This window comes from Cucurbita maxima, unplaced genomic scaffold, assembly GCF_002738345.1.
Source record: "Cucurbita maxima cultivar Rimu unplaced genomic scaffold, Cmax_1.0 Cma_Scf00012, whole genome shotgun sequence".
Classification (NCBI taxonomy): domain Eukaryota; kingdom Viridiplantae; phylum Streptophyta; class Magnoliopsida; order Cucurbitales; family Cucurbitaceae; genus Cucurbita; species Cucurbita maxima.
In genome coordinates this window covers 2,542,043-2,553,452 of record NW_019272028.1, presented here as the reverse complement: position 1 = coordinate 2,553,452, position 11,410 = coordinate 2,542,043, and the positions used below count along the sequence as shown (strand labels likewise).

The following is an 11,410-nucleotide window of genomic DNA, read 5'->3' as shown; positions in this document are numbered from 1 at the left end:
TTTTTTTTTTTTTTTTTTTTTTTGCCCAGTGCGTGTATGTGTGTTGTGTTCAGTTGCTATATATTTTTTCAGCTGTCAAAAATATTGGACTCCAAAATCTCTTTTGGTCAGCCATTCAACAAATTCAAGAATTTATGCATTTATTTTGCTGCAAAGTACTTATAATCATGGACTGTTCGGATAATTTGATTTTATTGTACGAAAATTTCCGTTTGTTAATCTTTATCAGTAATTTTAAATCTGGATAACTTTAAAACTGTGCAATTGATGATTGAATTTTTATTTCAGCTATTTGATCAAGAAAATGTGCCAATGCCCATAGTTCACATAGACCAGGATTCAGACCCCAGTGCAACAATTGTGGAAGTCAGTTTTGGTGATCGCCTTGGAGCTCTTATTGATACGGTGACTTTTGCAGTTCCCTTATCTTATGCTTTCTGGAAGTTGTTTTACAAGATTTCATATATCTTATTCTCCTCATGCATTATATGAAGTCATTTTGAGGCTGTATGGTACAATGTAAATGCTAAACAATTTTCATATTAGATGTTGGCTTCTGGGTTATAATTGAATTTATTCATTAGTAGGAATCCTTTTTCTATTTCAATGTTGTGGTCAGAGCCTATGAATGCAGGAGCAATAGATGATCACAGAAACAAAAAATTGGCCTATAGGAATCTTATGTGTAAATTTATTTCTACTATCCTCACTTTGTGTAATACAAATTCACATTTTCTAAAAGAATGCTTTGGTCTGAATTTAGAGCCAAGTACTGAATCGTACTTCATCTGGTATGGTACTGAATCGTATTTCATCATCTTCTCTTGGATTTCTTGCATGTAGATGAGAGCATTAAAAGATTTGGGTTTGGATGTGGCAAAGGGAACTGTTAACACAGAGGGATCAGTAAAGCAAACGAAGTTTTATCTGACAAGACTGTGAGTTGTTTTCATTCTCAATTTTTTTTTCATTTAAGCTACTGTTTGATGTGGTTGCTACAGCTCCCTTGCTTATCTTATTCCTAATTTGTCACTTCACATGCTGGCTGTCCGCATACCACTTTTTTCTCCATTTATATTTTGTGTTTACTTTCTCTTTTCCTTATTTTGGGGAATACCACAAGTTGTATGGGTGGGCTCAATTTTGTCTCCTTTTCTAATTTTTGGTTCCTGAATTCAAAGAGGAAGGCAATTGTGATCCTATGAACTATTTTGAACAGAATTTACAAAACTGGTATGTTAAGAAAGAACTGGTGGCCTAATAACAAGCATGAATACAAACTAGATCGTGCACCTCCTCTTTTTCCCTGCCACAGTAAAATTCCATCATATCTTTCAAATTTAACAAAAAGTAGACTAAGGAAAGTTAGTAGTGAAAAGAATTTTGGCCTTCTGAACGAAGGGATGTTCATAAGCCAGCAGCAGGAGAAGTCCCAGTCTTTAGTTAAAATTTGAAGTAGAGAAACTTATGTTTAATGAAGCAGACAGCAAAGGCATAAAGTAGATAATAAGAAGATTTTGGATCTTTTTGGAAAGTTCAGCTAATATCCCAACTGGTCTACACCCAAAACTCATCCAACTCCTGGACTATGTTGCCAGGATGTAGGCTTATCTTCTGCCTACTTCTGATATGGCAGTGAGAGCATGGCCCCCTATTCGGATTCTTAGTTCTGACGCATGCCAGCATTCTGTTATGTTACCTTTTGTTATTTGAGGCTTTATTATATGATTTTAATTCAAGATCGCGTATTTAACTGCGCTATTTTGTAGGGATATCCTACCTGTGCTCTTATATAACTCACAAACCTTTTAACACGTGTTCTCATGTTTGTAATTATAGAGACTCGGGCCGTAAAGTAGAAGATCCTGATTTGTTGGAGAGCATTCGCTTAACCATCATCAACAATCTTTTGAAGTATCACCCAGTATGTAGACTGAATAACTCAACATGCTAATAACTATCTTTATGTTTTGGGTCTGAAGTAGATCTCTCACTTAACTTTCTGAATAGTTCCTCTAATTTTCTTTATCTTAGCTTTCTAGTTTCTTGGTAGGAATCTAGTCAAAAGCTTGCAATGGGTGAGGCTTTTGGAATTCAACCTCCAGAGAAGAAGGTATAACTCCCTTGATGCGCATACTATCTTTTATAGATAAATAGTTGCATTTAGAGAAAATATAACCATTCATCCAATTCGAGGAGTCGTTTGTAACTTCCTTTAGATGTGGTTTTCTCTTCTCCTCTTTTTGTAATTTCATGCTATCAACTTAATTTTTTCTTATTAAAAAAAAGAAAAAAGATAAAAACAAACAAAGAGGCAAGAGATCTTGTCTCAACTGAAGGCTAGAGGATTACAAAAGATTTTCCAACTAAACCGTATAAAAAAAGGATAATTACAGAAGGGTTTTGATGTAAGTGCAAGAGCCCGAGAAAAAGAATAACTTCAGCAACATCCCAAATTTCATTCTTGTCTCCCTTAATTTCATTCCAAACTATCCACAAGGCCAGTTACTGTATTCCGTCAGATAACCAAGAACTTGTTACCGTTCCTTCAAATTTTCATTNTTTTTTTTTTTTTTTTTTTTTTTTTTTTTTTTTTTTTTTTTGGTGAACTTGGAACCTAAATTGGCTTGAGCTGCTTAAATGTTCGAATTTTCCCCTTTTCTTTTTCTTTATGCTTTTAAGCTTTCATAGTGCTGACATCCATTGAATATACACACTCTTTTTTCTGACTGACATTTTCTGAGAAGAAAGAAAAAATTACTAGATTTTCTGAAAGTTTTCAAAGTGAAAATAGTAGTTTCTAAATGCATTGATGTTCAGTGGAGGTTTGTGGATAATTATCCCATTACGTATGTGATTAAATAACTTGATGTTGCATGACTATGAGTATCTTTTGTAGATTTTGCAGGAAAACATTGTCCTCTGTTCTTTTTGTTTGTTTGTTTATAAATCTGCCATCATCGTCTTGGAGTGAAATTCACTTCCCTTCAAATTAAGGTCCTCTTTTCATGTGACTGGGTCATAATTGTTTTCAGTAATCTCATTCAATAGTCATGCATCAAGTTGCAAGTTGTTCCGGATCTTGAGATCATTTTTTGGCCATCAAATTGCAGCACACTTATATTGTCATTTCGAGGGATCCAAGTAAAGTTTTTGATGGTTATGAGGTCCGTGTTTATGAGAGTAACTGAGATTCCTAATTTTCTTTATGCAGCTTGATATTGATATTGCAACTCATGTTCACGTGAAAGCTGATGGACCTAAAAGAAGGTTTTTTTCTACTTGATTTAAAATAAGCTTCTGAAAATTTTGTTGCTTCCCATCTAATAACTGTTGTACATGCCAAATTCTACAATATAATTAAACAAAATTGCGGAGTTAATTGTTCAATATCAACTAACTTTTTTCATTTTCAATTTATATAGCCTACTATGTTTGGAGACAGCAGACCGACCTGGACTGCTGCTTGAAGTTATAAAAATTCTTGCTGATATCAACGTTGAGGTCGAATCGGCAGAGATAGATACCGAAGTATAGCCTTCCTTCCAATCTTCTTTTTCTCTCTTCTTTGACTTAGCATAACAATATTTCAACTTTGATCTCTAGGGATTGGTCGCCAAGGACAAGTTTCATGTCAGTTACGGGGGAGCTGCGCTCAATAGTTCCTTGTCTCAGGTACATACATAGTTCATTAAATTTAGTGCGTGTTTGGGCATATTCTGGGAGTAGTGTTTTTTAAAGGTAACATAGCATTTTTATTTTTAGCACATTTAGAAAAGAAATTAAGTGTTGGTACTTTTTTAATTCACCATAAAATATTATAATTCCTATTTGTATTTTTCTTTTGAGGCAAATTCTTATTTGTTTATTAACCGCCCATTTGTTTAGGCATTATGAAATTTCTATCACGCTCTTCTTTCAAATTTATGAGGCTGAATGTAACAGCCCAAGTCTACTACTAGTAGATATTATCCTCTTTGGACTTTCCCTTTTAAGCTCCCCTCAAGGTTTTAAAATGCGTCTTCTAGGGATAAGTTTCCACTCCCTCGCAAGGAATGGTTTGTTTCCCCTCTTCAAGTGATGTAGCATCTCATAATCCACCCCGCTTGGGGTCCAGCGTCCTCGATAGTACACCGCCCAGTGTCTGGCTATGATACCATTTGTAATGGCCCAAGCCTACGGCTAGCAGATATTGTCCTCTTTGAGTTTTCCCTTCAGAGCTTCCCCTCAAGGTTTATGCTAGAGAGAGGTTTCCACACCCTTATAAGGAATGCCTTCATTCCCCTCTCCAACCGACGTGGGATCTCACACAGAATAAAGTTAAATCCCTTATTTTTCTATTACACCCCAACCACCGATCACTTATTTAACCATTGGTCTTCCTGCCTACTATTTTTGGACTTAAATGCTACCTTAAGTTTAGTTTAGGGGCTGAAATATATAAATTTGGAAAGTTCAAAACCAAAATGAAACAAACCTATAGGTTCATGGACTAAATTGCAATTTTAGAAACTAAAATAAAAAATATTAACAGACTAACTTTAGTGGGCTATAAACAAGAATGTGGAGGGGTGAAGTGATATATAAATCATGAGGCTTTAGGGACTTCTGATCTGTAAGGCTGTTTAGGTTGTTCTCCTTTTTTGTTATATATTTCATGATTTTCATTTTGGGTTCATCGTTTCTCTTTAATTAGGGGAAAGAAAAAAAAAAAAAAAAAAAAAATCTGGTTCACCGTGTGTTTAATGTGTAGGTAGTGGTAAATTGTCTTCGTTACTACCTGCGAAGGCCCGAGACAGACATAGATAGTTACTAAGATCTCGAGGAACCATCATCACAATGTAAGCTGTGAAACTGTCATGGGATCCTTTGTTTGTGAGCTTTCTCATCATTTCTAAAATTTTCTATTTCGAAATTTCGAACTCTCTGATGCATTCTGGGATATGCCTTTGGTGAGAATAATGCCTAATTAACTCAAACCTTGTTCACGCTCAAACCATAAATTTACTTGTATAGAGTTGAAGAATCAGATGTTGTCTCACAACAATGCAAATCTTCCATGTCTGTTGTATCTGTTGAAAACCGAGCTTCGAGGTAACAAATCTTTTCAGGTTTAAATATATTGTATTTTACGTTTTCAGTATAGTAATAACTTGCAGAGATATTGCTTATATGTTTCTAAAATTTATAAAAGGGACGTTAATAAAAACTGATTGGATGGATTTGATAATATTGAATGAAAGACGGTCTCTAGTATCTTATAATTATTTTATTAGAGCCAGATTTCAATCTTAGGACCTATGAGTTATGGGCCCGCTACGCTTTTACTATCTATGATGTTGTACTCAAATAAATGTTTGATTAGACCTACATGACAGGGAAATGAAGGAAAAAAAAACACTTATTTGTAACTTTTGACCAATTCAATTTTGACAATGACTAAACCGCTTGTTCTTGTTCAATCATGTTTAAGACCAATCAATTTTCTTACGAAATCACGAGTTTGATTTGATTGAGCTCGGTTTGTTTTATTGGCCTCCAACTTTTCTTTATCAAGAAGGAACTATAGATTCTTCATGTCACTGTAACTCGTGCTCCTATGTTGGCTTTTCTGCCGCCCTATCCCTAAGCTCATATCTCTTCTTATTGATAAGGTCCCGCAAATCCGAGCCCAGGTTGGCTGCATTGGGCTTGCCGAAATTTATGGCTGCAGGAAACTGCTGCACATGTGTTTACTTCAAGATACATTTGGGACTTATGTTGCACAATCCTTGTGCAAGTCCGACAACAGTTGGCATGGGATAATTGTCATCTCTAAGTTTAGAACAAAATGATCTCCTTTCCTTATGATCTCTTCTCCTAATGGCAACTTCTCGACTGGGGTTAGTTAAGAATCCTTTAGATAGTACCTCGACAACTGAGTCAGGGTTCGATTAGTTGAGGATCTTTTGATAGCATTTCGACAACTGTGTTATGTTATTTGATAATCCTTAGATAGTTCCTTGACAACTAAGTTAGGGATAGATTAGCTAAGAATCTTTAGATAATATTTCGACAATTGTGTTAGATTAGTTGAGGATCCTTAAATAGTACCTCGACAACTGGGTTAGATTAGCTGAAGATCCTTAGGTAGTATCTCGAAAGCTGGGTTACATTAGTTGAGGATCCTTAGATAGTACCTCGACAACTGGGTTTAAAGTTGGATTTCGAGGATTTGAGCTATACTTGAATGCATCTTGCAGACCTCCTCTTCAAATGTTGCATACTTTGTCCTTCGGCTTCGTCTTTTTTGCTACAAGTCGAGGAGGCTTTTCCCCCAAGATACTACATGCTAAGGGTGTTGATCTCAGTCAAACTCGTCTCTTTTACCATCGAGTTATTTTTCCTCACTTCGTTACTCCTGATTCTTGATTCATAGTAGAGCACAATATTGATCTCCCTGAGTCCACCTACCCTCTTATGCACAAGTGAATAATCGAGTTTTTGAAAGAACAATTAGATAGCCAAGAGTATTTAGTGTACCTTAAAATAAGGTTCTTGCCGTGTTTTATTTATGCAATTTTGTTGAATTGTCTAGTCATCGTAATTAGAAAACAATTATTACTCTATTTCTTTCGTATGAACAAGACCCTTTTGAACTCTAAATTTTTAACTACAATTCTCCTGCTTAAAATTTGAAACTACACAATGTCTACTATTTTGAATCATAAAAATTAAAAACAAATATACCCTAAAATGAAACTTTGATTAAAAATATATATTAGTGTTCTAACCCACTGAAGCTTTGTTCATTAATCAAAATGAAATGCAACTGAAAGAAAGACACAAGGCTACAAAGAAAAGGCAGGCCATTATTTCATTGTACAAGCAATGACCTTACAATTTCTTCACTCATTTTCCTTGTGGATACAAAAAGATGCCCTGCACCAGATAACTCATGGTAGTGAATCCAAGGAAGTTTTTGAGCGATGTAACGTTGTAGCTTAACAGGCACGAGCTTGTCGTCGTCGCCTTGCCATAGATGGATGGATCCTTCATTCTTAGGAAATATGTTTTCAAGAAGCATTGGATCGAACTCCCATTTACCAAATCCGACCATCAGGTCACGGTGCAAGGATTCGAATTCTCCTTGTTGTCTCACGTATTTCTGAAGAAAAAAGGGGAAAAAAGATGCAGCGTGATATGAGCTAAACGGAGATAGAGGACACGTCCCAGATCCACCGCTAGCAGATATTGTCCTATTTGGACTTTCCCTTTCGGGCTTCCCCTCAAGGCTTTAAAACGTGTCTTGTGTCTACTCCCCTTCGAGACCCAGTGTTCTCGTGTCTACCCCCCTTCGGGGAACAACGAGAAGGCTGACACATTGTCCGGTGTCTGGCTCTGATACCATTTATAAGGGTGTGGAAACCTTCTCGTAGGAGATGCGTTTTAAAGCTTTGAGGGAAAAGCCCAAAGAAGACAATATCTGCTAGTGGTGGATCTAGGACGTTACAATTCCCCATCCCTGTTCTTGCGTAGAGAAATTTATCTTTAAACAAAGTATTTTATTGGGTAGGAAATGAACTATTTAGTGAAGATTTTTCATGAATAATTAACCATCCAATTGAAAAAAGACTTATTTGGATCAAATTAAATTAAAAAACAAACAAACAAATAAGGAATAATTCCCCGTGGGGAACCCGATCATCATAAACTTTAACTGAAAATTTCACGAGAATGGAGATTAAACCGGGATCCCTATTTCTTGTCTCGACCCTCCCTATGGAAATTCCTACATGTAAATAATAGAGGACTTGAAAAAAATAGGCTCAAACTATGACGGCCACCTACTTAAGATTTAGTACCTTTATGAGTTATCTTGCCTACCCAATGTAGGAGGATCATAAAGTAGACTTATGTAGTCGAACCTATCTACTATAGAAGACGTCTTGCTTTCAAGAACTGAAAAATAAACTAAGGGAAAGAGAGACTTATTACCTGGTCCACTGGCAAGCCTTCGTGACTGCGAATAATTTCAATATCTTGACTGGAAAGGATCTCAGGCCTACCGGCTAAAATGCTCACTGGAGGAAAGAATTTCTGAGTGTTCCACCAATAAGTTAGCCATGGAAGATGATGAGCAACCCTTAGTGCCCATTGATCTTGTGGTAGTTGGCTGGACAAACCTTCCTTTGATAAGTTTGCAGGAAAACTAGGCCACCAGTAGTTGATAGCTGGAGCGAGTAGAGACGCTCCCGCCAATCTGCAACATCAAAGGATTATTACATCTTTTTATAGCAGAAAGATATACGGCTGAATTGGTCAAAATATGCGGAATTTCTTACTTTTTGCGAAGGATTAGGTCCATTAACAGGGGTGCAGGTATAATAACCCCACCGATTAGCTATAATGACTACAAAATTATCGATAACTAGTGTAGCACTGTTGAATGATGAGTATATGCTAGAGCTTTGTTCGTGCACTGAGAAGACCATAGTTCGTGGATTGTGTTCAAATTATACAAGTAGCTATGACATAATGAGTTGCATACCGTACCGATCGTGCTCTAGAAATCATGTTGCTTAGGCTTTAGCTTGAATGAAATATCCTAAACATGAATTTGCAGCTATGGGCTCCTTGGTACAAAATGCTTTAAGTTGTAGCCCAAGAGACAAATATGGATGAATTCTAGACTTAATTAATGAGCAAAAGATGTGTAGTTCAGTAGTACCTGTGAGGGATATACTTGAGACAACCCCAAACTGCTTGGCCACCCATTGACAAGCCAATTACATAGAACTTAGGACCCAATCCTAGCTGATCACCAAGCTCTTCAACATCTAATGCTAAACTCTCTACCGTTCGCGTTGGATGCGGGTCGCTTTCTCCGTATCCAGGTCTGTCAAGAGAGACGACATAAACTCCGAGTTCTTCAAGAAACCCCTGAAAATTTATCACCAAAGAGAAAAGAAATTAACCATCTAACAGGCATTGAAAAAGCAGTAAATAAAAAAGTACTGAATCCAAGTAGAGTAGTAGCTGCATACAGGAGAAGGATGAATTGCAACTGCTGCATCATCTCTGCAACTAGAAAAGCCATGGACATATATGATCTTGAATTTGGCTACTGTTCTGGAGACACCATGTTCCTTGTAAGCCAAATGCCTTCCATCTCTAAGTTTTATTCTTGGACCAGTTATTGGCGGACCACCGACAGAACCACATATTTTAGGAGCTGGAGGGCGAATGGCTGAAAATGCCCAGGCTGACAACCCAATTAAAATGACACCTAAAACTCTTAGGAACATCCCTGAGAATAAGAATAATGCTAAAAAGTAAATCCCAATGAGTTGGTTTGATTGAGAAAGAATCCAACCGTCATCATATTTATATGAGATCGATCTTTGAACTTGTGTTTGTTAGGTTCTAGTACCAAGAACCTTCAATCTTGTGTCTAATAAGTTCCTATCATTAACTCCATTAGATCGATGTTTCAACAGAACGATGGCTAGATTATATAAAGATCCTATGAAACATTTGATTTGAGGTAGGTTGAAGTCTTCGTGTTGTAATCATCAACAAACGAGTTAACATGGATATATCTATTAGACACAAAATCGAAAGTTTAGAGCCTACAACCTTGTTTAAATACAATCCTGATCTATTTGAAACGTTTTACCACACAAAAGATTCAAAAGGATCTTAGAAAACTTGTAATTAAACCTATAAAACATGAAGAATCAGCCCAAATCTGTTCGAGAAGGGAGAAATCCCAGAGAACAGGACTGTGACTCTTCTATTACATGACAGAAACTTTCATCTCATCTTCTTTATGAGCTTAGCAATATGTATATGAGGTGAGGGATTCAAACCTCTCACCCTAAACTGTCAAACTACGCTGCATCAACATTCATATCATCGAGCATCATCATGCAAACACTGAAGCATAATTTTAAGGAAGGCACAAGTTTCTCGACAGAAAAAACTCAAAAGAAAATCAAAACGAAAAAAAGAAGTTCATCGGATAATCCAGATTCCATAGAAGAGAAGATCAATCTTCCATCTTCTTTATGAGCTTAGCAACATTACTGAAACATTCATCTCATCTTCTTTAGGAGCTTAGCAATAATATATATCTGAGGTGAGGGATTCAAACCTCTCTCACTAAACTGTCGAACTATGCTGCATCAACATTCATATCATCAAGCATCATCATCAAACACTGAAGCAGAATTTTAAGGAAGGCACAAGTATCTCAACAGAAAAAACTCAAAAGAAAATCAAAACGAACAAAAAAAAGTTCATCGGATAATCCAGACTCCATAGAAGAGAAGATGAATCTTCCATTTTCCGTCGGAACTATATTGCAGAATATTAGCCTAAACAGAAATTTTCCAAATGCGAAAATGAGCAGAAATTGTATCATTCCACAAGAACACACAGAAAAAGATAGAAAGCAAGAGAAAAAGGGAGAGCGACCTTTGTGTTCAGAGCTTCAAATTCGAAGCAATCGGATGACTCTGCCTCCCTTCCTTCTTTTCTCTTCTTTCTTACCTTTTATAAACAAAGAGTCGAGCTGCCACGTCATATGGACATTAAAATTGACAGAGAAAAGGGTACCAACTTTAGAAATTATTCCATAAAAAACCAAAATATTTACTCTAAATATATTGCGATTAATATTAGGAATTATATATATATATATATTTGTTGAAATTGTTCGATTTTGTTTATTAAAAAAATAAATATATAATTTGATTATATTATTTTGTGTATTAAACAAATATTTTCATTTTATGATATATAAAATATTAAGGAGACGAACAAATTACAGGTAGGAAATGAATCTTCAGTAGTAGAAAGTATAATAAGTCGAGTCGTTATTTCTATTAGCGGTCATTCTATCTGACCAGAGAGGTCGGGATGTTACACAAGTCACTAAACACGTTGTCTTTTTACTAAAAAAATTTAGTGATATATTGTTGCCATAAAAAATAGACGCATGTACCTTTAGCTATTAGGAAACGTGTTTGGATACGTTGCCCTATTGTTTCGTCTCACATTTGTTCTTCCACATTTTTTCCTCTAAAATGATCTAACAATTCCTCACCTATAGTATGTGTTTGCTAATGATGAACCCTTAAATAATTCTCGTTTTTTAGTGTTTTTAATAACAATTTTATATAATGTCTATTTTTGGAGTTATTATATTAATTACAAATTCTTTTTTCTTACTAAATTTGCTACCAATCAATTTAAAGTCATTTATTATATCTGAAGTGTTTCTTCAAAATAGATTTTAGATAGTATTGATTTATACAAAAAAAAAAAAAAAAAAAAAAAAAAAAAAAAAAAAAAAAAAAAAAAAAAAAAAAAAAAAAAAAAAAAAAAAAAAAAAAAAAAAAAAAAAAAAAAAAAAAAAAAAAAAAAA

At 35.4% G+C, this 11,410-nt stretch overlaps 2 protein-coding genes across 5 annotated transcripts in view; one reads left to right on the top strand and one right to left on the bottom strand.

The window, feature by feature from the left end:
- The window catches only part of LOC111487289 (ACT domain-containing protein ACR12-like), a 7,218-nt gene extending 2,000 nt beyond the window's left edge, over positions 1-5,218 (top strand). The window contains exons 3-11 of one of the 3 annotated variants that reach the window (XM_023134661.1): positions 289-405; positions 844-938; positions 1,840-1,924; positions 2,054-2,113; positions 3,215-3,270; positions 3,426-3,531; positions 3,607-3,675; positions 4,754-4,841; positions 5,017-5,218. In XM_023134661.1, coding sequence (XP_022990429.1) covers positions 289-405; positions 844-938; positions 1,840-1,924; positions 2,054-2,113; positions 3,215-3,270; positions 3,426-3,531; positions 3,607-3,675; positions 4,754-4,816 — 651 coding nt within the window. In that variant the 3' untranslated portion in view covers positions 4,817-4,841; positions 5,017-5,218. Of the gene's footprint in view, positions 1-288; positions 406-843; positions 939-1,839; positions 1,925-2,053; positions 2,114-3,214; positions 3,271-3,425; positions 3,532-3,606; positions 3,676-4,753 lie in introns of all 3 variants that reach the window. The other 2 variants (XM_023134660.1, XM_023134659.1) reach the window with 2 other exon arrangements.
- Positions 5,219-6,726: 1,508 nt separating this feature from the next.
- LOC111487269 lies at positions 6,727-10,570 on the bottom strand. 2 transcript variants are annotated; one of them, XM_023134631.1, is made up of 5 exons: positions 10,459-10,570; positions 9,027-9,289; positions 8,711-8,922; positions 7,978-8,242; positions 6,765-7,147 (listed from the first exon to the last, which is right to left on the bottom strand). In XM_023134631.1, the coding sequence occupies exons 2-5, from the start codon at positions 9,285-9,287 to the stop codon at positions 6,857-6,859; spliced, it is 1,029 nt and encodes a 342-aa protein (XP_022990399.1). In that variant the 5' UTR covers positions 9,288-9,289; positions 10,459-10,570; the 3' UTR covers positions 6,765-6,856. The 2 variants fall into 2 exon arrangements, with proteins under 2 accessions (XP_022990400.1, XP_022990399.1); XM_023134632.1 differs by lacking the exon at positions 10,459-10,570 and having other exon boundaries at positions 6,727-7,147; positions 9,020-9,113.
- Between the last annotated feature and the right edge of the window lie 840 nt (positions 10,571-11,410).

Bases quoted from the DNA above. Each gene is read 5' to 3' on its own strand.
- LOC111487269 (XM_023134631.1), bottom strand. From the start codon at position 9,287: ATGTTCCTAAGAGTTTTAGGTGTCATTTTAATTGGGTTGTCAGCCTGG. The intron at 8,923-9,026 runs GTATGCAGCTAC...ATAAATTTTCAG, and splicing joins TTGCAATTCATCCTTCTCCT to GGGTTTCTTGAAGAACTCGG. The intron at 7,148-7,977 runs GTAATAAGTCTC...TTTTTTCTTCAG, and splicing joins AAGGCTTGCCAGTGGACCAG to AAATACGTGAGACAACAAGG.